Genomic DNA, 25,447 nt, shown 5'->3' with positions numbered 1-25,447 from the left:
GTGGTTGCATCTTTGTTCATTTCGAGGGCGTACGTTCTGTTTTCTCCTACACATTCATCAGCGGATATGCAAAACCCATACACATGAACATGAACATGCACGCAAGCGACATCCACACATGAGCCAAGGAGTGTTTTGTATCTGTGCATGCTCACCAGGGACTCAATTACTCTAGTTAGGAGCATGTTGGAGATTGATAGGAGATTGATTTGTTTCACCGACTTGTTCCTCTGCCCCCTTGACACCCCCCCCCCCTCTCCTGGCTCACACAGAGCTGTCTTACTGTGGGCTCTGATAGCTCCGCATTAGTAATTGAATGCTCTTTTTTTTTTTTCCCTTGCAGGCGTTCAGTGCCATGAATATAGGCTAATCCGAGAGGCTCGCTCTTTTCCTCAAGACACTTTTTTTCCTCCTTTTGAAATCCCCACTTGTGTCAAATACTTAAAAGGCACCGATTTTCTTTGCCACTGATTTTATGGCCCAGAGAGGAAAGACATTTCATTTTACATTGTATCTGTTGCTGCATTAGACCCAGAAGCTTTGGTTTCTACGGGGAGGTCTGTGAAAAACTGACACCCACAAACTGTCAAGGTATTCCACATACCTGAGTGAACTTTTTCCACCGCTTGCATCATCAAATCCAAGATGGCTGCCTCCATGCCGCACTCTCTTCTGGCCAGCCTGGCCTTGGCGGTCCTCCTGGGCTTTACCTCCCTGGGGGGACGGAACTCTCTGCCGTTGGGTTGGGTTTCGGCCCAGGCCCCCGTCGCCGCCAACACCAACCAAACGCTGGCGCCCTCGACCTCCGCGGAGGCTGCGCTAGCCACGCCTACGCCGGACATGGAGGACCAAACGGTACCATCTATGGGCAGTCGTTGCCGGGGCTACTACGACGTCATGGGACAGTGGGACCCCCCCTTCAACTGCAACGCCGGTATCTACATGTTCTGCTGCGGCTCTTGTTTCTACCGCTTCTGCTGCCAGTTCAAGGTGCACAGCCTGGACCAGACCTCCTGCTCCAATTACTACACCCCCGTCTGGGCCAACACGGGGAAGCCAGCGGCGCCCGTCACAGAGGTCCAGGAGGAGCCGGACCGCGACCGCACCCACATGATCGTCTACATCATCTGTGGAGTGGTGGCCATCATGGTGCTGGTTGGGATCTTTACCAAGCTAGGCCTGGAGAAGAGCCAGGGGGGGCAGACTGACATGACCAACTCCAGGTAGGGAGGGAAGAGATGGTTGGATGGGTGGATGGATGATAATTAAGTGCATATAGGGATGAGCAATTGATGAATGAATGGAGAAATGGATGGTAAGTAGATAAGTGAATGATGATGATGATAAACAGTGGATAAATCAGTGAATAGAGAGTACCAGTGATATTTGTAATCATGGAAGGATGTGTGGATGGATGGACAGATGGATGGGTAATGATTGGATAATGCCTGGAAAGCTAGATGTTAGATGAATGTATGGGAAAATTGTAGATGATCAGGCATAGTCATGGCCAATAGATAAGATGAGTGGGTGAATGAATGGATAGTTTGATGAGGGAGACAGAAGATGATAATGATGATATTGATGCTTCTGATTCGCTGCTGATTAAAATGTGATTCAAAAATCGAATAATTCAACCAATAATTTAATCATTACATTTTGGAAATTTGGAGTTTGTGTGCGTGTGTGTGTGTGTGCGTGCGTGTGTGTTCTCTCCGTCTTCACGCGTGTGAGGCGGTCAGCAGCCAGGTAATGAATCAAGCGGCTGGATCACACTGAGGTGATAATGGGCGTAAAAGTCTGTCCACGGTCATGAGGGAACAATGGATGGAGAGATACGCGGCCAGAGAGGGAGCCATCTAGGAACAGATGGAAGGAGGTCAGGGAGTGTGGGATGATAAAATTGGGGGGCTGACAGGATGAGGAGTTGAAAAGATGGGGTTGTCAAGCGGCTTGGGGGTGTTTGGGGAGAGCTATTTTTACAGGCACGTTCTGTTCCACGTCAGCGTATCTATATCGGTCGAACCGTTTTTCATATGGATAGCAGCAATGACTGTGACTGTGGCAGCATTTGGCTTCCAGTGCACAGCGAGAAGGGCGGGCTGAGCGGAACGGACTGGAGCGTGGCCAATGGCTAATTCAAGTCCAGGGAATAGTGTGCATGTGTGAGTGTGTGTGTATGTGTGTAAGAGTAAGCAAGAGAGTGAGAGCGATAGAGAGAGAAAGAGTTTTTGTTGCGCTGCCCGCTGGGTGAGACCTGCCTATCAGGTGTCGAGAGCCCGACCACGAGAGTCTCCCTTTTAAAATCCCGTCAGCACCGAATCTCCTCTCAGCCTTCCCGGGGAGAGATGGGGGGATGGCAGTGATGGTGGTGGTGGTGTTGGTGGTGAGGGAGGAGGTTGGACAGACAGGACAATAATAGATGCCCCCAACGCACATTAACCCGGATCAGGAGCGATGTCATTATACCGGCAATATCCGAGTCATTGCCACACATTTCTTCCCCCTTCCACAAATTCACTGGATGACCTTGACATTTTGGAAAAGTGTCCTGTCATTTATTTGCCAACTTTGATCACTTTTGTTTGGTTTCTAGCGTTTTGGTGGTCAGGCTGGTGTCCTTCAGTAACATAATTAATTCTAAACCAGCCCATGCAGCCTGGCCTTTGGAGAGGAAAGTAGAAAGACACTCAGGGCAGGAAAGTAGAAAGAGAGGTGGGGTGCTGGGTTGGTGGAGCAGTGCTACAAGGTGGATAAAGGGATGAAATCACAACATGCCGTTGAAGTTTATTACTTCCCGCTTGGTACAGTGAGAGTAGGGGAGAGAGAGAAGACAGAGACAATGATACCGGAGCTAACCGCCTTATCGACCCAAGTCCGAAGATAGAGCGCACCTGCGAAAGGACACTCCGGCGGTGCCTCAAAGGGAGCAAGGGATGGGGAGAACATATGAGGAGTGAGGGAGTGAATGATAGCAGGAAGCAAAGCGGGTGGGCGAGCGATCCGATGTAATCCGACTGATTTGCCACCAAGCGGATGACCGGACGACCTTGCCGCCGGGCTGCCTTTGTAACGACCCTCCCCGAGCAAGACTTGAGGAGGGTTATGAACAAAGTTATGAACAAAGGCGCTATACAAAGACTACCTTCACATTTAAATGGGATGGACAGTGTCCTTTTGGCTTTTTATTCCCAACAACCTGTCTCAGTCCTATGTGGATGAGTGTCGCTTCAAACGAAACCAAACCTCCGGTGAAGGGTGTAGGACAGAAAACAAGCTGTTGTGTTTTTAGCAGTGACGCAGCCTGACAGCGTCAATGACTAACAGATGTCACGCTCAACAACGCCGCTCACTGGATTCCTCTGTGTTTGATAGGGCAGAGCCAAGTCAAATTCCGTTAGTGCAATGAGAAAATTCTGCGAGTTATGGATTTGTAACGTCTGTCGGTAGAAAAGGGTAGCGTCAGCATAGCGAGATGGCTGCTTTTCAGTATGTCAGTAGTTGCAACTGTTACTGCTCCATAATGTCAATGAAAGCTGCCTATCTTCAGTTTTACTCGCAGTTTTATGATAAATCAGCGGTGTTGCCTTTCACCCACTAAACATCTGCGCAAACCGCTCATTAAACACGGCCCGTAGAGCAGAGTGTGCCCTATCGTGGATTTGTCGGTGGTGATTGTGAACGCATGACAAAGAGTGATCAGACAGATGCGGGACAGAAATAGGGGGTCACAGCGTGTCGGTGTATTGATCTATTTGGATCAACCTATCACAGGCGCTGCCTCTCAGGCAGTCCGCAGCCGTCGCTCACACTTCAATCTGTGGCCCTTTTTATTTAAAAGCCGGCGGCCAACGGATTAAAACCCCCCTCCCCCCATCCATCCGGTCGCCAGGGGATGCACTGTTTTGGGTGGGAATTGTGGGACTGATAATGAGTAAATGTTGTCCTTGGCTTGGATAACAAGTTGTTTGGCCTTGTTGTGGAATCTGGCCCATTGATTATTTTTGCCGGGTTTATTTGATTCAAGGCATGTTGTGATGGGATAGCCGCACGCATGCAAAAACAAAGCAAAAAATATATGTAATATATATAAGTAAATAAAATATATGAAATGAAATGAACTACTCTGTTTTGATCTCTTTAAGACACATTTGGGAAGTCAACCTACAACAACAATATGCCAGGAAGGACCAGCTTTGTGTTATTTGTTTGTTTATTTATTTAGGGGTCTCACCGTCGATGCAGGGCGGTTGGGGGGGACTGGATCGTCCGTGTTTTTATTTTCCTTACGTTTAAGAAAAATTTGTGACGTAGAGAGCCACTTAAAGTCGAATTCTACATCAGCGTCCTCCCTGTACGCTTTGTGCTGAGTTCAACTATGAGGTGGCATGTTGAGCAGCACCTATTACCTTGCAGATTGAATCCTGTTTGTAAAGAAACATATATTATGAGCAGGATTCATGTGTATCATTAGAGAACAGTCACACATTTCAGTGTACAGTGTTCAAGTCAAGGCTATGGATGAAGGAGCAGGGGAATAATAACGGCACCATAAATAAGAATAAAAAAACATTACACGTTGTCGAAATAATACAAAGCATCGCTTACACACACACACACACACACACACACACACACACACACACACACACACACACACACGCGCACACACACACACGCACACACACACACACACACACACACACACACACACTGGCATTCACAGACATACTCTGCTCCATGACACCACATCCCAATGCCGGATGATAACCGGGTGAGAAAACACATTGATGACTGTTATCCGCTTCAAAGGTTTTTTATTCATATTTTATTTGAGCCATCACACATACTCCTGCTCTCAGTCACAAGCGTCGGCCTGGCCTCCGACTTGCAGTAAAACTTTTCAGAATATACTGTATATATATTTCCTTTTCTTATTAATTCTCCTTGCATTTGTCTGTTGCATGACCTTCCTGGAGTATCAGAATTGTTAGGGGAACTGTGACATTTGGTCATGTATAACATTGACAAGTCACTCGGTAAAAACATTTGTTCAATTTGGCGCTTTCCATTTGGCTCTGAGGTGAATGGGATTCTTGCAAGAATTATTTATAATCATGCAATGACTTATTGGCCAACGAAATGAAGAAACAACTTTTTTTGTGTGAGTGACTTTTCCTGAATCACTTAAAAAGATTTGGTTAAACATGATCAATAACGCTACCATCGTGGTTGAAGTCAGCTCTTATAAGATGTGAATGTGTTGGGCAACAAGGAATTATCACAGAATCTTTTTTTTTTTTGCATATTCTCATATGCCAAGGTTTGCTTCAAAAGTGACACTTATCTCTTAATATGAGTTTGGGATGTGCGCAGAGGGATCCAGCGACGTCTTGGCTCACAAGCCGCTGTACTAAGTGTACACAACCACGTGCACCGGTATTCAACAGAGGAATGCAGCCACACACACACACACACACAGGCTTGTGTTAAACCTTTAATATACCCTCTGGGCCTCCACGAATGCACTGCACGACTCGTCTCCCCAGCGACTGTTTGTGTTTTTGTTTTGCTCACAGTCTCTCCGACACAAACCGCTTCTGTCTCGGTCGCCGGTGTCGCAGGAAAACCGCCGCAAAGCTCATATTAAAAATGAATCGCCTCCTTTGATACGCTGATCTGGCTGTGAGAATTATTTATAGGATATTTTTTTCCTGTTTTCCTGATGAATGCCAAGTCAGAGTGAGAGTTGTTTTGTTAGCGGCTTCCCAGTTAATACGAACGGAAGGTGGAAGGTCTTGGGTGATACTCCATACTTTACCTCAGCCTGTGAACGAGGACTGCCGAGAAATCAAGACAGGCTCACAACAACAACACACACAAACACACACACACACACACACACACACACACACACACACACACACACACATACACACACACACGCACACACACATTCGCGACTGCGCACGGACGCACTCGCGCATAAACAGGCTGAGTGTTTCATTTGGTCAAGTCTTGCCGCTTCTGATAAGTTATTCCGTTCGACTCACCCAGTACTCAAGGGCACAGGCTGCTAAATAGCCCGCCAGGGGATTTAGAAAGCCATTTTCATCGGCCATTCCGGCCCTTTTACTGTATTGTTTTTCATCAACGGCGCATTCTGTTTCCCTTTATTGTTCAGTTACAGCGGCGCTTTTTATCACAGCTGGTGACAGGAGTTAAGAGCCATGAGATAAGCGGGTGCGCGTGGCTGTTGCTGCTGACAGTTACGAATTGTGTGTGTGTGTGTGTGTGTGCGCGCATGCACAATTTATCTTAGTGGTGTGTGTGTGTGTGTGTGTGTGTGTGTGTGTGTGTATGTCTGTGTGTGCGTGTGTGTGTGTGTGTGCTCGTAGTGCAGCACAAGGTGAAGCAAGGTCCTTTGTTTCAATCCCATATCGTGGTAATTGACTAACTTGTCATGTAGCTTATTGAAACACACACCTGTGACACCGTTGATTCATGCCGGGTTGGACATCTTGCACTGCCAAAAAACACCTGGAGAAACTCATGAGGCCTAAAAGGCATCTGTCTCATTTGCTAGGGGGCTTACGATAAACTAGGGCAGGGGTTTCCAACCTTTTTATCATCACAGTCCGGGTCGCAGCGCACAAAATGTTCACGGAAGGAGGGGGGGGGTGACTGTGTCCCCGTTACGCGTAAAATAAATACATTGAATACATATACAATAAATGAGTAAAAGGGTCACGCAAATAAAAAACCCCTGTGTCTCAAGAATGAACTCGGTATTCCCGGCAAACAGAGGCGCACCGCGGCCGCCCCCCACTGCGGCACCCCCATCCACACTGCGGCCGCTCACCAGCATTAAGCAGCGTATCCATCGCGGGGAGGGAAAATAAATAATTGATAGATAAAAATACCACCCTGGCGATGGAGCGCCCCCACCCGCACCACGGCCGCCCGCAACTGTTAAGCAGCGGTACAGCGGTACAACAGTACAGCACTGTTCACTGCTCACTCACATGTTTTCGCTCTGATCAGGCTTTGCCAAAAAAAAAAAGCAGGGCTCCCCCACCCCGCCTGCCTTCTCACTGCCCGGTGGCAAATACCCCGCGGCCCGGGTTTAGGGCATCCTCAGGCTTGCGGCATGCTCAAACTTTCTTGTTATGTTCATGGGATGGTCGCACCAAATCATGCCTTGGTCACACTTGCCGCATAATGCATTTCGATCACCCTTTCACAATGGAACACATAAACTGTCAGTTCCGGATGGTCTGATTTTGTTCCTACTGTGACCACATTCACCGATCGACGCCAATTTCATAGGTGCAGCAAACTTCTCTTACTTTCCAAGATATAATGTTTTACAGAGACATGAAATCCAAACCAGAACAGATCTGGCCACGGATCGCATTCAAATGTCAACTCTGGGTGTCGGGACTGCGTTCCGATCTTGAGCATCTAATCGAAAAAGTCGCCTTGAGATGACAAGTGTAACCGAGGCCTCTGATGACTTCACACAACCTTGGTCTTAATCTAGACAAATGTATGCTATTCACAGGTGTTTTTAAAAATGTATAAATATTTTATGGTTTGATAGGAGATTGTCCAGGTCATGTGGAAAACCTTTCCCATAAACTGTAAATCAGAATTGCGCAAAATCCTGTTTGCCCATGTTAACAGCCTGAAGCCACTTTATGCAGTTCACCAAATGGCTATTCGGCGTCTCAAAACTCACCCTTATGAGCTCTGTGGAAAAGGCTGGATGGTCACAACGAGTAGGAATCTGCACATCTATAAATATAAAAATTAATTATATTCAATGCTATTATTTAGTTATAAACTAGCTACGATAACACCGGATGAATGGATTGTGTGGTTCTAAAAGTTCCTCATGAAAACACTGAAGTGGGGAAGACCGGGTTTCGGCACTGTCCACCTTATGAACTGCAAAGAGTCCTGAGATTGAGATTGATAATTTTTAGAACCCTAATAAGTGGTGTAGTGGCGCTATCAAAGGCACTTTGACAAGGCCTGCTGTCATTGTTATCTGATTTCTATTCAAGCCGAGATGTGCTAAAATGATTTTTTTGAAACAGAGATGAAAGCGGTGTTCTCCGAAGCTGGACGACACCAGTCACGCCATCGCTTTGACGAGAGCTTGACTGTGTTCATCAGAAAAACAGCAAAGTCTGCATTATTAAGAGGAACTTCCCCCACGCACTTAATCCAAAGACCCCTCGAAAATCAACACTTTGATGCTGGCGACGGGGGCCAAAAGAGGTGTGCACTCAGTTCAAGTCCACAAGGAAGTATTGTTTATGCCTTTTTTATGAGCCAGTTTGTCCCACATTTTAGGAGAGGGTGAAAAACGATGAGAGGGGCCAAAAAGAGGGCTGGTATATGAGAAACAACAGAGGAGAGGAAAGGGGAAAGGCGCAGTAGAAGTAATGAGGTTGGCGGTGAACGGTTAAAAACCAATCATTCCATCACATTTGTTTTATTTTGTGTTATCTTGTTACTTTGTGTTCTATGTTACTATGAAATTGCTCTTGGACTTCCTCAAAGTTTATATATATTTAAAATGTGTGTGTGTGTGTGTGTGTGTGTGTGTGAGTGTGTGAAGATTTACATTTACACCTGCATTAATACATTTAATTTGAAATTTGAAACTTAAATCGTGCGTTTTGGCTTTGTAGAAAAGGTTAGAGAACGTATTGTATTATCCCAGATAAAAGCACACACTTCAGATCTATAAATATAAAAATTAATTATATCCAATGCTATTATTTAGTTATAAACTAGCTACGATAACACCAGATGAATGGATTGTGTGGTTCTAAAAGTTCCTCAAAGTTTATATATATATATATATATATATATATATATATATATATATATATTTATAATGTGTGTGTGTGTGTGTGTGTGTGTGTGTGTGTGTGTGAGTGTGTGCAGTTTTACATTTACACCTGCATTAATACATTTAATTTGAAATTTGAAACTTAAATCGTGCATTTTGGCTTTGTATAAAAGGTTAGAGAACGTATTGTATTATCCCAGATAAAAGCACAAACTTCAGATCTATAAATATAAAAAATAATTATATTCAATGCTAGATAGACAGACGGATAGACAGATAGATAGACAGATAGATAGACAGATAGATAGACAGATAGATAGATTCAAGATTTTTATTTGTCACATACATATACATACTTCCATACATATATGCAGTGAAATGTAATAGACAGATAGATAGATAGACAGATAGATAGATAGACAGATAGATAGGTAGGTAGGTAGATAAAGTAGGTGTGACTCTATGGTGTGATTGGAACTCCACACCACTCCCCAGTGCAGCAGCAGCTACACAGAGACAAATCGCTGCAGAGCCTCAGGGTCCTCAGCTCAACTGTTGCTGCAGTGTCCTCAGACCCCATCCCCCCCCCCACACACACACACACACACGCACACACACCTCCCTTCAAGCCTGTTTTGCTGTTATGTCGCTGTTCTTTTTCTTTCTTTGTTCTCATTTATTTTAAAAATATTTTCATCTTCTTACTAAATTCGCTATCGCACTCATTTCAAATCTTTTCTTTCCCTCTTTCTCTCTCTCTCTCAATATAAAATACAAAAATGTATATGTACCAAGCCTAACCTAAAGAAATACAATATATATATATATATATATATATATATATACACAATATATATATTTATTGATAGGGGGCTGCCTAGGTAGTTAGCAATTTTGGAGAAGCCTAAGGCTTTTGGGCCTCCTAGGGTTTACAATAATCTAGGGCAGGGGTTCCCAACCTTTTCATCATCACAGATCAGATATATATATATATATAATTACACAGATGATCAAAAATCTATCTAAAGTGTAAAAAGATGTAATTTTGCAGTTATGTATATGGTACAGTGCCACCTCGACTTACGACTGTACTTCTTTCTATAAGAACGGTTGTATGTTAAAACAGTCGTATGTCGAAGGACATACGACTGTTATGTTTTTTCCCATATAAATTATGAAGGGTGAAAATAAACAAAATACACAGCACAAACACAGTAAATATAAAAAAAATATCGATAAGCCACGAACTACGTGCACACACGATGTAGGTCGCCCGCTGACTGAGAGCGAACCTGGCCGCCGACGCACCAACTGCAAATTTCCACGGTCGTATCTTGGAGCAGTCGGTCCCAAGTCGATACAAATTTTCGTGACTATCACTACTCGTATCTTGGATTAGTCGTAAGTAGATGCAGTCGTAAGTCGAGGTACCAGTGTATTCATTTATTTTTTACCACAACATTTTATATATATATATATACACTACTCACAAAAAGTTAGGGATATTTGGCTTTCGGGTGAAATTTATGGAAAATGTAAAAAGTTTACGCTACAGTGATATTATATCATGAAAGTAGGGCATTTAAGTAGAAGCATGCAATGGTGATTTCCTCATCTCAAGCAATTTAATGAAACAAAAGCCAACAACAGTGGTGGGTATATCACAACAAAAAATGTCAATGTCTCAATAACTTGTCACGTGCCCTTGAGCATAAATTACAGCTTGACAACGACGTCTCATGCTGTTCACAAGTCGACCTATTGTCTGCTGAGGCCTGGCCCCCCACTCTTCTTGAAGGGCGGTCCTCAGGTCATTGAGCTTCTGGGGTACAGAGTTACGAGCCTCTACACGGCGACTCAGCTGATCCAATAGGTTTTCTATGGAATTCAGGTCTGGAGAAAGTGCAGGCCACTCCATTTGAGGTACCCCAGTCTCCAGCAGCATATATATATATATATATATTATGCAGTATAATATATTTATATACAATATACAGATAAGTGGAGATAATCTAAAAAAAAAAAAATGAAAATGTGGACACCTAAAAATTCATAGATAGCGATAGATATCGATAGATATCTATGAATCTCTCTATTTTTGGATATTGATGCACCTCATGCTTCACATTCTCTCCTACTCTTTCCCCCTCTCTTTTAGTTTTTTTTTTATTCCTCTATCACTGACCAAAGTCATTAACAATTTGCGGATAATCAGGGGGCCAGGTTGCCTGCGTCTTGCCTGAGGTTTCCATGGTACCCTTCAACTTTTCGTGAGAGGTAAAGCTCTGGCAGGGTGTTGATGAATAAGTGTTTGTGGCGTTTGTGGCCAGGTCCCCTGGAAGGGAACGAGTTCTGTTTTGTTGGTCATTTGTTTGTTTTAGGTATGGGAGCCCTGTTTCCGAGTCCGATACTTTTTTTTCCTTTTTTTTCCTGCTTGGTTGAGGGGGAATAGGCTTCGACCAGGGATTCTCCCTGGCCACACCTGCCATGGGTCTAGGTAATTGGGTCCGGGATCATGGTGGCTGTTCACCCATTGCTCATTAGAGTAATCAACGAGCAACAGGTAAAACCGTCAGACCCCCACACACACAGGAGAGGAGCCCTTGTCATGACATGTATTACATCTGCTCTGGGCTTGTTCCACATTGCCCACCCTCTCCTGTGTCTTTGTGCCAGAGGGCCCTGAAAACGCCACATGGATGGCATTTGGCAGGCGTAAATACCACAGTATTAAAAAATGCACTTTACTTGGTGCTCAGTGGAACAATTCTTCATTTCACCTCCAACAGCTATAGCGGTGCAAGGCTGTCGTCGTGGCTGTGCTTTTTTTGTAATTTTAGTTTTCATCTTAATCTAGTTCATCTGTAACAGAGGGGAAAAAAGCATATTTGTCCAGATTGAAAGTATATAATTAATATATTAAATAGCTTGTATAAAAGTATATTTCTACTGATTTGTAATTGTCATGGCTACTTGAAGTGTCATTTTGGCCATGACATGCAGTCAGTGAAATGCTCCTCCACACCAGACGGCACGCACACACGCACTGCTGTGCTTCACTTCTGCATGTGTGAGGGCTGGAATAAGAATATCTTGAATATCTAAGCGCCTTTGCACTCGCACCAGTGTAACACTGTTGTACGAGGATGCATGTTCCTGCGTGTGAGTACCTTCACTGCAGGGACGTGAACGTTTGGAGTTCATGAACATGAAGTTGGACACGGGATTCCATTTTCACTCCACTGATCCAGTACCAGTCTAGATTGACTCTCTCTTCGAGTGGCCCTGACAGAAAATCAACCGCAAACATGAAAGTGTTTGCTGGAGCGAGCACGGTGGCGAGCATTACCGCCCGTCTGTGTACTGGAGCTAACCTCCTCACATCCACCGCCCCTGTACCCGCCCGTACATCACCCGCTTCCCCAACTTTCTGGACTTTTTCCGACATTCTGTTAGTCCTCCTGCCTGTCTGAATTTACGAGTGTTTGTGTGTGTGTGTGTACCTCCAGTATCTACCCAACTATCTCCCATTCACTTCTATCCCCTTCTTTCTCCAGCCTAATCTCTGCGGCTCATATGGCATCTTCTCCCTTCTCCAAAGTGCTCCTTCTGCTTTTATCACCTGAAGATTCTTATCACAACCTTCCTCATCGCAGTATTTGCAAAAACAGGACGGCACAAGCTTCTCATTTTAACACGATGGATAAAACCTCTCAACTTTCTCTCTTGCTCTTTATCTTCCACTTGTTTGTGCAAATGTCTCTCTCTCTCTCTATGATCTCCTAATTTGAATGTTGGAAGACACCCCTCCTCTTTATCATTGTTCCCGTCTCTCCTGCCGACTCGCTCCATAAGTGGGGTGTGTCGTAACTGAGTCGTATACCGATAGATGTTCTACCTGTGTGCCTCTCTATGTTTTTGCCTTCCTCTTCTCTCCTCCCCTCATTCACTGCTATGACATCTGTCTCTGACTCCCTCGGCCCTTCCTGTTTATCCCCTTCTTGCATATGGTTACCCCTCACGCCCCAAATATTATCCTTCCTTCTGAAGTCTCCAGCTTGCCGGCCAAACGACTTTCCACGTCTACCTCTGCCTTTGTTCATCACTTGCTCTTCACTGCAAAGTGAGAGTTAGACCACAGGGTGTCCAATGGCGCTACTCCACGCCCCCTTCCACACACACACACACACACACACACACACACACACACACACACAAACTCCTTTCTCTTCCTACCATCTATCTCGTCTCTTTCCTTTACTGTCCAAATTATCCCATGCCATCTCTTGTCACATTACTCCCCACCACCTGAACCACCACCATGACAAATCTGCAGACATAAACGGCATGTAGCCAGAGATGAAACAAGGGAAAGAGAGAGGGAGTGAGAGAAGGAGAGTGGGAGGGACGGGTCTAGAAATGTGTTGGCGGGGGCTGATGGGAGGCTCTGCTCTGCGCTGCAGAGGGTGGGACAGCGCGACACAGCGGGGAGGGGCTCTTCTTTACTCTTCTCCCCTTTCATCCCAACACTCGGCTCCCTTTTTGCCACTACCCCCGCTCCCCACCCCTCCCTTCTTTTTTTTTTTTTCCCTGTTTCTGCACTTCCCTCTCCCCCGCTGCTTCCTCGTCATCTCATCTCTTCTCCGCTATCTCCCTCTCTGCCCTATTTTTCGGTCTTCTCAAAGCCGAATTAAGCAATATTTCTGGTGTCGAATAGAATCAAAACATTGTGCCACGCGGAGGAGTATCTGAGCTCCTTCACAGATTCAGGGCCCCCCTACCTGGTTGCTCTAGTGTTCTTTTAAACATCTTGCCCCCCTCCCCCATATAAACTGTGGATAGAATAACTGAGATATTTGATACACACTGCAGGTGGGACAACAGGGGCGTGCTTCCGGGGGAGAGGGGGCTGTTTTGAACTTGAATAACATGGGGTCAGACACCTTCGCCATTGATATCAACCAAATTTCCCACAGAATAGCCTTAAAAGCAAACTCGGCAGCATTTAGGCAGGATCAAGGGCTGGACCAAGGGCTTGATACATCATTCAAAAAATAGCAGTTGCGGTGCTTGACAATTCTCATGTAAAGTTTCACCGATCAGCATTGTTCAGTACGACAAACTCCACGCCCAAGGGTCCAGTTCCCCCCCGAAAAGTACCACCTGGCTTGCAGGAACTATCCAACAGGAATTATCAAAGTGGAACCAATTTCTCCTCCTTCTCCAAGTTCCACCGTTGGAAAAAACTCCTACTGGGAACTAATTTCCTGGTTCCTGAATCGGTTCTTGGGCTAATATTCCAATAGATAAGGTGGTTGGTGAGTATACTGTGAAAGTGAAGGTCCATGGCATCATCTGCCTGGACCAGTAGAGTGAAAACAGACAAACAAAAGATTTCAAAGCATTGTAATAGCAGATATGTCAAATGTGTGTCAGATACTATCGGATACGGTGTTAATCTAATCGATACCCCAAAATTGTACAGTTCATCAAGTCTTTGTGGAGGCACTACAATGTCTTATTGGGGTCACTACTACGTCTGCGGATTAAAAAAACCCCAAAACAATCTCAGCGAGGGAAGCACCTGCGTAGTCAGGACCATTTACAAATTGCAGTTGTTGCACTCGTGAAGGGAAGAGGGATATCAGCTGCCTCCATTTGACTACCATTCACGACTTTAATCAGATACATCATTCCAGGATTTATCCTTTGTAGAAGAGAATGCCTGGGAGCAGGGTTATGTAGTACGTATGTAGTATGAATTAATTTTCTTTAAAGTTGCTTCACTTTTGTTTTTGAAGGACCCCTGTAAATTTCTTTGTTGCTTACCTTGCTGACTGTTGCCAACGCACGTTGCCATAAAAGTTTTGGTTTGACTGCATATTTTAAATGAAGGCAAGGATCATCAGGCCTACATTGCAGAACAATCCAGAAACCTCTCAAACACTTTGTTTTGGTCTCAAAAGGGGGGTCATGGGGGCATCCGGATGGAAGTGACCCCAGGTGCTGGAAGTGGTGACTCATGTTGATGACTCAGCCATGGCTTCAAACTTGCTGGACTGTAATCCTTTTTCAACCAACGGACCCCTGACGCTTGCCACAACCGCACCATAAAGGTTTTCAAGATTTCAAGATTTAATTAGGTGCATTGGTGGCTCAGTGTGCTTGGGCAGATATAGTTTTTAGGCGTGGGAAGTTCAAAGACCACAGTTAAACTCATGGTTCATCCCGAGTCCTCTGCTGTGCTTATCACACTGTAGACTGTGTTTTACATTTAATAATATCATACCTCTACTCAAAAATTACACAAACTTATTAGACATATATTGAATATGCTGAAGAACACCTTTCCAACACAGCCAAGTTGGCAGTACAGCCTGTCCTGCTCCCGGTCTGACTGCTTTGACGGACAGCCGGTACAACCCTTGACTATCGGTTGCTGTGAAGGGGGATTCTTTTGGTTCTCATGTGGTTTTGATTAATGACACAAGGGCCTGGGAATCACTCTGACCTGTGCTGAAAATCAATCAACATTAGTCCCTGCAATCACCAAGCGCGATGACACTGGTGTTGCAGTGGGGGAGCGACACTGAGGTGCGACTGCCATTACCTGGTCAAGCACGGGGCCTGATCTTTTGTCTGCTACAGACCATTGGCTAGAGCCTGCGACAAAACTGGACAAGCTTAGATTAGCTCGTCTTTATTGGTCACTGCACACACACACACACACACACACACACACACACACACACACACACACACACTTGCACTTAATGGACGCTGGGAAATGTGTTCTCTGCTTTTATCCCATCAAGGCTTGTCCTTCCTCCAGGGGGCAGGCCAGGAGCGGTGGGCAGCTTTCAGCTCCCGGGGACCAACTTCAGCATCCATGGGTGATGTTTCTTCTACATGTTTTTTGTGGGTTTTCTTATTGATGTTATATGGAGGACACCCCCATGTGAGCACGGGGGAACAGGCAAACTCCACACAGAAAGGCCCCTAATCGAGAGATAACGCAGCTGAGAGCGGTGTCAACAGCTCCCCAGGTGTGAATCAAAACCAGGACCTTCTTGCTGGGAGGCAACAGTTCAATGCAAAGAGAGAGTATGCATAAACACACACACACAGACACAGACACAGACACACACACACACACACACACACACACACACACACACACACACACAACACACAACACACAGACACACACACACACACACACACACACACACAAACACACACACACACAGACACATGTATGCATGTTCTAATTATTCCGTTGCCGTATCAATGTTTCAATGTCAGTGTGACGCAGCGCGGCAAGTGCCAGCGGAGGGAAACCCTGTCTGTTCAGGGGAAAAGAAAGAAAGAAAGTAATATTGCAACAACACAAATAGCGCTGGTGGAAGTGAAACAGAGAGAGGAGGAGACGGGAAGACTTGTTGCCCTTGGGCCAGAGTGAAAACAATACAATACTCCCTGAAGGCGCTGCTTGAAATAACACCATCTGAATGGGAAGTGAGAAGTACATACGTCCTCCTTTCCTCCTTCCTCTGTGAATCTAACTCTTCATCTATCTTCTTCCTCCATTCCCCTTTCACGCTGGTTTCTTACCTCCTGTGCTGGATATTCCTTATTTTTCTCAATTTCATCAGCGTTTTTGTTTCACTGCTCATCCTTCCTCTCAGACCATTTCTCAGCCTGCCCCACCCTTCCACATTGTAGTTTCCTGTCAGGAATTCTCTATCTCTAGGAATGGTGTTTTTGCTCCTTATGGAGTGTAAATTCATGTATAATTCAATGGAACTCTATGCTATGTGGAACTCCAGATTAGGACACGTCAGTGACACTGATGGTCAGTAAGTGAAAATTGAATCGACCGTTTTGGAGTCAAGGCAAATGTCAAGGCTTTCACTCTATGATTTACACTAAAGGCCACTTTCTTTTTAATGTTGTTTGCCTCGTTCTGAACATCTTGGTGTTCGTGTTCTTGGAGCTCTTGGAGTTGTACAGCTCGACCATGACTTAGGCTACGATCACACTGCAGGCCTTTGTGCTCAATTTGGATTTATTGCTCAGATCCGATTTTTTTTGTTTGGCTGCTCACATTATTTTTAGGATGTGGCCAGTATGAGATTCCAGTGTGAACAGGTCCAGTCCTGAACGACCCGCATGGGCAGAAGTAACAAAGACATCACACGCAGGGCGCTGTCGTACGGAAGTAAACATGGCAGGAAGTAAACATGACGGGAAGTAAACATGACAGGAAGTAAACATGGCAGGAAGTATACATGACAGGAAGTAAACATGGCAGGAAGTAAACATGGCAGGAAGTAAACATGACGGGAAGTAAACATGGCAGGCAAATGCATGATGGTTGTCGGGCGACGTAGGACCGTGTACCTCGGCTCAAGATCGCGGGTGAAATCTTTAAATCCAGAGACACAGTGCTTCTTAGTTTCGTTCTTTCAGGAAATTTAGTAGAATAAAATATATCTAAAATAAAGACACAATGTGCGAAAATTGTGCCCTGATCGCTCTGTCAGAGGACACACACGCGCTGGTTCGGTGTATTTATCTATCTATGTATCTATTATTTACTTTCCCTCCGCGCTATATAGGCGGCTTAGCGGTGGTGATTGGCCGTGGTGCAGGTGCTGCGATGCGCCTCACTCTGCTCGCCGGTCTCAAAGTCGGGGGCAGAAAGATTATGCTCGAAACACAGGGGTACTTTTTTGCGTGACCCTAATACTCCCTTATTGTAGATGTATTTAATGTATTTATTTTCCTCCATCCGTAGTCCCTCTCTTACCCCACCCACCCCCGTGTCCGTGAACATTTTGTGCGCTGCAGACCAGTCCATGATAATAAAAGGTTGGGAAGCCCTGCTCTAGAGTGATGTAAAAGTCACAAGAATTCAAATTTGACTGTTCAGACTGAGGTCGCATTGCAAAAAATCAGACGTGTATTCGATTTAGGACCACATAATGAAAGTTTTTCAAATTGAAAAGATCAGACTCCATGTGATTTGTGCTGCTGCGTAGTGATGCAAAATGTTCAACTGCTGGGCTTGATGCGTCATTTAAAAATAGCGGCTGCAGTGCTTGTCAATTCTCATGTAAAGTTTCACCGATCAGCATTGTTCAGTACAACAAACTCCGCCTCAAACTCTAAATAAAATCTAAAATTGAACAAAAATTTAGTTCTGTACATTTTTTCGTCTGCTGCTAAGGGACAGACCATTACTCCTGGTCTGGGTATTGCTGGTCTATAAACAATAAAATAATATTTAAATTTAAATATTTAAATATTAAAAAAAAACCCTAACCCTAGCTTGTTTATATTTGTTCTAGTGCAAGGGTATTGCTGGTCCATAAATTATAAATGATATCTCAAATTTATATTTCCATCTCTTGAAGGCAGCACGGTAGCATTTCCAACAGGCCTTGAATGCGGCAGTGCTACCTAAAAAATAACCCTTGCGTTGGAGAATTCAGGTTAACCTGTTTCGCTACAGGGAAAAAAGAGAGTATTAAAGATATTTATTCTGCAGAATAGAGAGAAAGATACAGATGCACTTCAAAACAGTGATCTGATCAGTTTGCCCTTGCTTCGACCGATGAGGCCTATATTCAAATGAGAGGTTGTGTTGCATTGGTGAAGTGTCATTCACAAGACTGTGCCCCCCAATCATATCCCCTGGTGTTTCCCTCATACAATGATTTAACAGCCAAACTCCAACTCAAGCGGGCGTGGTCAAGCCGCTGCTGCGGACAGGCTCCCATCCCGGGGCCGCTCAGCTGCTGCGGATCGGGCGAATCAACGGAGGGACTCCGCTGATTCGTCCGATCCCAAAACCAGGAAATAATATATGTTTTGTTGTCCCCACAGTGAGGATCGGCGTGCCTGCGGGACATGTTTGGCCGGGCAAGTGAGCCCGATATACAAGCCGCCGGACATGACACGGCAGGAACTCACTAAAGCGCCGAGTGTACGGACTACTTTGATATTGGCCTGCAAGCCCATGATTTGTCATTTTGGCCCACAAGCCACCTTTTTGTTTAAAAGATTAAGAATAAATACACGTGAACTGGCGCCGTTTCACCTCCGCTTGACTCCTCTTCCTCATTCCCTGGCCCTGCGCCAGAACGCACCTCCACACTGTGCTATAAAACAAACTACAATGCTCCGACGGACAGGAAAGGTTGCCAACCTGTTTCCCAATACACCGCACGACCGACAGGCGGCTTTATTTATCATTATTCCCAAGTTTACTTAGTTATAAATTGATTTTCTTTAATTCTGACAACACCATTTGATCACTATTCTGCTCCCTACCCTCAATGCTTTGCTACAGAGGGATCAAGAGTACCATGCTATATACCTATAGTTTAATAATAATGTATTCCATTATGTCGACTTTATCATGAATTCATATTAAAAAGATCACATGTTGTCTCTGCTGGATCTGCTGTCACTCCAGACGACTCCTTCTCGGATGTCTTATGGTCGGTCCTTGACTGCTGTTGTGCACACGACCTGGACATGAAGAGGTCCAACAGAGCCAAGCAGAGTCTCATCCTCCGTCACCCAAATTGTTGGACAATTCTCATTGCGTGGTCGGTGAGGTTAACCTGTTGTGCTACAGGAAAATCATATCCCCTGGTTTTTTCCCTCATACAATGATTTAACAGTCAAATTCCGGTCACAGATACAATCTTACTGTGCTATAAAACAAACCACATTACTCTGTCAAGCCCCCTGGGGTTATCCTTATCTCCACAAAAGTTGAGTGAAGATGGAATGTGGTCTGGTCTTGTGATAATACAGTATTATAATTAAAGAACAGCCTCTTCAATGTGAGCTCTAAATGAGTCATTAAAACCCAAGACTTGTATTTTAAAAAGCTATGTAAGATACTAAACATCTATTGTCTATAGATGATGTTTCATATATAACGCATATGAAACATCATTCAAAGCCTTGATCATCTGCATTCACACGTCGTCGGCCCCTTTGATTAAGAAGGCTGGTGCATAACCAAAGTGGGCCGGCCACTCGGATCTTTCTGATTTCTCGGATCTCTCACGCTCCCACAGAGCGTCCGGCCCATCCCGGTGATCTCGATGTCCAGTCTAATTAAGAGTATAGCACAACAGTTGCTAACTTTGCTTTGATGGCAATTATCACAATAAATAAGTCCTCTTCGTGGAGGCGCAGCTACTGTTTTGCAGAGTCAGATAACTGACCAATCGCCTGATTCGGGAGAGGGCTGCTGGGATGCAGTTGGCTAGATTTGGGTGACAAGCTCCATTCACGTGTGCAACGACATGCATTTCCCCCTTGATGCCAGGATTGTTTGAAATAAAACAAAAAACGGGTTGCTATTTTCTTCTTCCCTGAGTGCCTCTGTGAAAACCCTGCATCATCTTTTATCCTTTTATTAAATTCCCTTCCCCACACTATCTATGCCCCCAGTCCTGTCTCCCTGTCTCCCCCAGCCATAATGTCCGGGTGCCCAGGGTGCCCACGGTGTCCAGGCCTGTCGAGAGATGGACCAAGACAGAAAGACAGAAAACAAAGTTAGATAACACATCTGCGTCGTAGGTGTGTTGTGTTGGGGTGAGAATAGAATGAGTGGGGAGATGGGGCGAGAACTTTTGGGTGGGGGAGAGAGTTTCAATTGAGACAATTAAATATACTTCAGTTCGCACGGGATTGGGGGGAGCGGGTGTATGAGAGAGGAATGGAGAGATGGGCGGACAAATGCAAGTAATGGTGAGATGAACGGAGAAGAGCGATGAGGAACCCCTGGCGACGAGAGTAGGCAGCCTGGAAGGGGAACAGAATGAGGGTGGAAACGGAGGGAAAAGAAAGAACATAAAAGAGAGGAGAGATAAGGGTTTGTTTACAGAGGCAGAAAGTGAAGAGTTTGTAGACAAATGCTTTCTTGAGGAAAATAATATCTTCTTGTTCTTTTATAGGGCTCTGTCTTGTATGGAGGTTTTTACCAAAGATCTTGTATGGGGCGGAGCTCTGGTTGACGGTGGGAAGACTGGTTGATTTGTAAGCATGTTCATAATTAGAATGTAAAGGGAACGAGAGGGGGAGATGGAGAAAGTCGATGGAAAGAAGGAGGTGGAGGGAAAAAGGGGGGGTGGAGATAATGAGAGTCCATGCGAGGGTGTGAAGGATTAGCCCTTGGAGCCATCTTTTTCTTCCTTTTTTCTCTCCCTCTCTCTCTCTCTCTCTCTCTCTCTTCCCCCCTCTCTCTCTATCTCTCTCTCTCTCTCTGGAGCGTGACCAAACTTTCTACCTTTCACCCCATCCTCTTATCCCCCATCCCCTCTGCCCTACGTCCTCCACCGCTGCTCACCACCTTGCCTTTGCCTTTTTCACACCATTTCATGCACTTGCTGTCTCCCAACCTCCATCCCACACAACCATGCATGCATCCATCCCTTCATCCATCCATCCACTCATCCATCCATACATCTATCCAGCCACTCAACCACCCCATTCCCCATCATTTATCCATCTCCCCATCCATTACTTTATTCATCCAGCCGCCCATTCATCCCCTATTCTCCATCAATTTCTCCATCTATCCTTCTGTCCATCCACCCATCATCCCCCCATTCTCCATCCATTCCTCCAGCTATCCCTCCATCCACCCATCCAACCATCCACCCCCCATTCCCCATGCATTTATCCATGCATCCACCCATTCATCCATCCACCCTCCCATTTCCCATCTATTTTGCCAACCGCCCCCCCACCCCCACCCCCAAGACACACACAAACACACACACACACCCCATCAACCCATTAGCCCAGCCACTACTCTTGGTGTGGACAGAAAGCACCAACAAAACAAACACCTGAAATGTTTTAAATTCATGGTGCATGCACTGCCCCCTCCTTTGTGTGTGTGTGTGTGTGTGTGTGTGTGTGTGTGTGTGTGCGTGTGTGTGTGGTTCAAAGTAAAATAAAATATCCTAATTCTAAAATCAAAACACTGACTTTTTTTTTAGCGCACTCATCACTGGCGCCCCATCGTTGGCGCGCTGTGGGCACAGTCAGAAGCGTCACAGAGGGAGTGATCGGGGTGCAGAGCCGTTATTATTCAAAATTATATACAGTAGATATGTTTACAATGATATATTGAGGAGGACAACTCTCTCTTTTTCCCAGGAAGGGAGTACGGACTCTGTAATTTCCTCCCCTGCCTTTAGGAACAGGAGGGTTATGGAGGCATGTTAGAATGGCTACTATGCATAATCTGAGTGGTATTTTCAGCAAAAAACCTCAAAGACATGTTTTGGGTACCTCAGGGACCTATACTAACCCATTGAAAAGGAACATAATAGGAGTCCAGTTCCTTGAATGTGTGTATACTTGGCCAATAAAGCCCGATTCTGATGCACCTACTGTAGTAGAACTCCTACACACAATGGCTGCGGTCAAAGTTACAGATTTAAATGGATGTTTATTTATGACACGATAATCATATAATTCTTTGTGGCAGAGTTTAAATAAGATACTTGATTGTTTGATTGATTGGTTGATTGGTTTATTGATTGATTGGTTAAGTGATATTGGAACAGTGCTCAGACCATCTCCTGAAGAATGACTCTAGAATGACTAAACTGTCATATGTCAGGTATTTGAGACAAAAGTAGCTAAAATGGATTGTGGATACATGACTACTCCGTCCTTCGTATGTATGGCCCTTTGCCTGAATTTGATGGACAATGCTTTGACACGGAAAATTTGAAAAGTTTGGAAAATCTTTGCCAGACTTTGGGACAAACCATGTTGAATTCCAAGACCATCAGATTATTATTCATTGAAATATCTGCTGGAAATGTTTGGAAGTAGCTCTACGTGTCAATGCAGGGCGACTGGACGCACCGGCGTCGGAGTCGGTCCAGCGCACACTATATGCCCTTAATGGTCACATCCTTCATTCATTTAGATAGCAGCGGACAGATGAGGGCCTCGTAATTGTTTTAAAATAACACGTTGGCCTCTGTGGCTATCGCTGGTGGAGCTGCCGGATCGTCGCTCTGCGCCGGTAATGTTCTTTATGAGCTCCGGGACCGTTCAGCTGAATGAGTCATACCAGCAGCCCTCTGTCTCGATTCATCTGGAGACCAGTGTGTGTGCATGTGTGTGTGTAGCTGTTCACCTTATACGCATGCAAATAAATTCATTGGGGTGAGAGCACAGGATTTTATGGGCTGCAATCTTCTGTCGTCATCCGCCCCCCCCCCCCGCCTAAGTGATGAGGGTCCAGCCCGCTTAGCTCATGCTAATGTCTCCAGTCGTTAAAGGAATTTATGGACACGTCTCTTCTCTTCTGCGCGGGGGCCCCCCCCCCACCCAGTTCTAAAGTTCCCCAATCGATGCAATTATACGCGGCTCAGCCCATTCAATCAGCAAGGGGAAGCTAACAAAGAGCAATAAGAAACAGACACACACACACACACACACACACACACACACACACAGAAGGGTGTAAACACAGTGTCCGCACACATATGCAAAAACACATTGACAACTGCTTCATTTCTGTTGCGAACTCAAGGACCCAAACGCAGGACACAGACTCTGAGAGATGTGTAAAAGGAAAAAAGAGTGTTTTTTTGCGGGGGAGATCTGGCGTGGGGGTGAAGAAGGGAGAAAGGGATCCGGTGGTGGAGGGAGGGAGGGAAGACGGGGGAAATGGCGAGGAGACGATCCACTGAGGTGAAACAACAATCTGGCTATGTGTGGGTGAAAAGCCGGGGTTTAAATATTGCAGCGGAAGGAGGCGATGAGCCGATTGCCTGCAGGTGTGCCGGTGGAGCAGGGAGGACAGGAAGCCACACCCACACCAATGTACACACACGGAGAGACAGACTGGGGGAAAACAGGAGACGGAGGGGAAAAGGGAAACACAAGGGAAACAACTGGAGGCACGGCCGGGGCCGTGACAATTTCCATGACATTCAACTGGCATTCACCTGCAGCCGGAGCAGGTGAATTATTGATTTCCTCGATCAAATCCCTCTCTGTCATATGGGTGGAGGGGACGGGGGCGTGAGTGGGATTGGGAGCGGGGGCAGGGCAGAAGGGAGGGAGGGAGGCAGGGGAAATGAGGATTTTTATCGGTTCGGGTAATGGAGGTTTGGTTTCAGAAAACAACACAGCATCAGTGCCCGGGGCCAAGGCAATATAAAGAATTAAGTGTCACGATGATCACAATCAAAACACTAATAAATTGAAGAAAAAATCTATACAGATAGATAGATAGATAGATAGATAGATAGATAGATAGATAGATAGATAGATAGATACTTTAGTCATCCCCGGAGTGAAATGTGTCAGCAACACTTTACATGAAAAAAATAAGCAATGATAATAAAGCAATGGAATGAAAACATAAAAAAGACAATGAAGATGTCTAAAAATAAATTGAAAATATAAAATAAAACGGTTAACTATACACAATAAAAAAAAAATTGACAATATACACTAAACCTAATGATCAACAAAAAATATAACCTAAAGAATAATGGGAAAAAAATAGAAATTACCCCTAAAATTAACTGGAAAAAGTTTGATCAGATACAATAGTTAATTAAGTAAACCTGACAGCGAACCAGAAAGATGAGCCTAATGTTTTTATTTAAAAAATTATAATTGCTAAAGATAAAGCCTTAAAGCCATAAAGATAAACATGAAATATAAGCCTCATTAATGGATGAAAAAACAATAGAAAAAAATTTAAACAACTAAAAACAATATAGGCAATATACAATATATAATATAATACAATATATAACAATATAAACAAACAATATAAAAACAAATGTAGATTCATCATATTAGAGTCTTTGTTCATTGCAACAAATCTCACATCGTTTCACATCACGTACACAAGACTTCACAGCCAGAATAATTGTGAATCGCAATATCAGGATTTCTTTATTTCAATTTCGTTTCGCCTGCAAACTTAAAAAAATTCTCAAGCTCACAGCATGAGAAAAGAAGAGGAGATTCAGAAGGAGGGAGATTCGAGGGAAGGGCGCTGTGTAAACAGAAGGACGAAATGTACTTCAACAGCAAGAATGACGAATGGCGGCGGGTTTACAAGACATAAAAAAACCGAGGACAAAGGCTGGAAGATTTGAAGTTTTTGACAATCTAGGACGACCACTGGTTCAGCGTCGTGGAGGGGGGCGAAAACTAAGATCGAAAGAAACGATTAGATGTAGACAGAAAGGTGGGGAGGGAGCGGCGGCTGGAGGGATGAGCAGAGACAGATAGGGGACTGGGATATTATCACATTTATCAACATTGGCTGGACCCATGCATATATATTAAGATATTACTGCCGACCTACTGACTCTGTAGCCCATATTAAAACCTTATTAAAGCACTGGTGCTATTACGACACGTACTGTACACACATACTTACACACACCCCTGGTGCTGGAAAAAGTATGCCTAGACCTATAGTACAGTATAAAGTATAAAGCTAATGGATATCCTGATTACAATTTACAAAGAAAAAATAAAAAGCCTATAAAGGAT

General features: G+C 44.7%; 1 protein-coding gene across 1 annotated transcript in view; it reads left to right on the top strand.

The window, feature by feature from the left end:
* Nucleotides 1–645: 645 nt before the first annotated feature.
* The window catches only part of LOC307236964 (protein shisa-9-like), a gene marked incomplete at both ends in the record, with an annotated part of 103,295 nt that continues 78,493 nt past the window's right edge, over nucleotides 646–25,447 (top strand). The window contains one exon of the mRNA XM_080009559.1: nucleotides 646–1,223. Within this exon, the coding sequence (XP_079865685.1) occupies nucleotides 646–1,223 (578 nt within the window). The remainder of the gene's footprint in view (nucleotides 1,224–25,447) is intronic.

This window comes from Zeus faber (genome assembly GCF_960531495.2).
Source record: "Zeus faber genome assembly, chromosome: 11".
Lineage (NCBI taxonomy): Eukaryota > Metazoa > Chordata > Actinopteri > Zeiformes > Zeidae > Zeus > Zeus faber.
The sequence above is the reverse complement of the archived record's forward strand: the minus strand, read 5'-3'. Positions and strand labels throughout refer to the sequence as shown.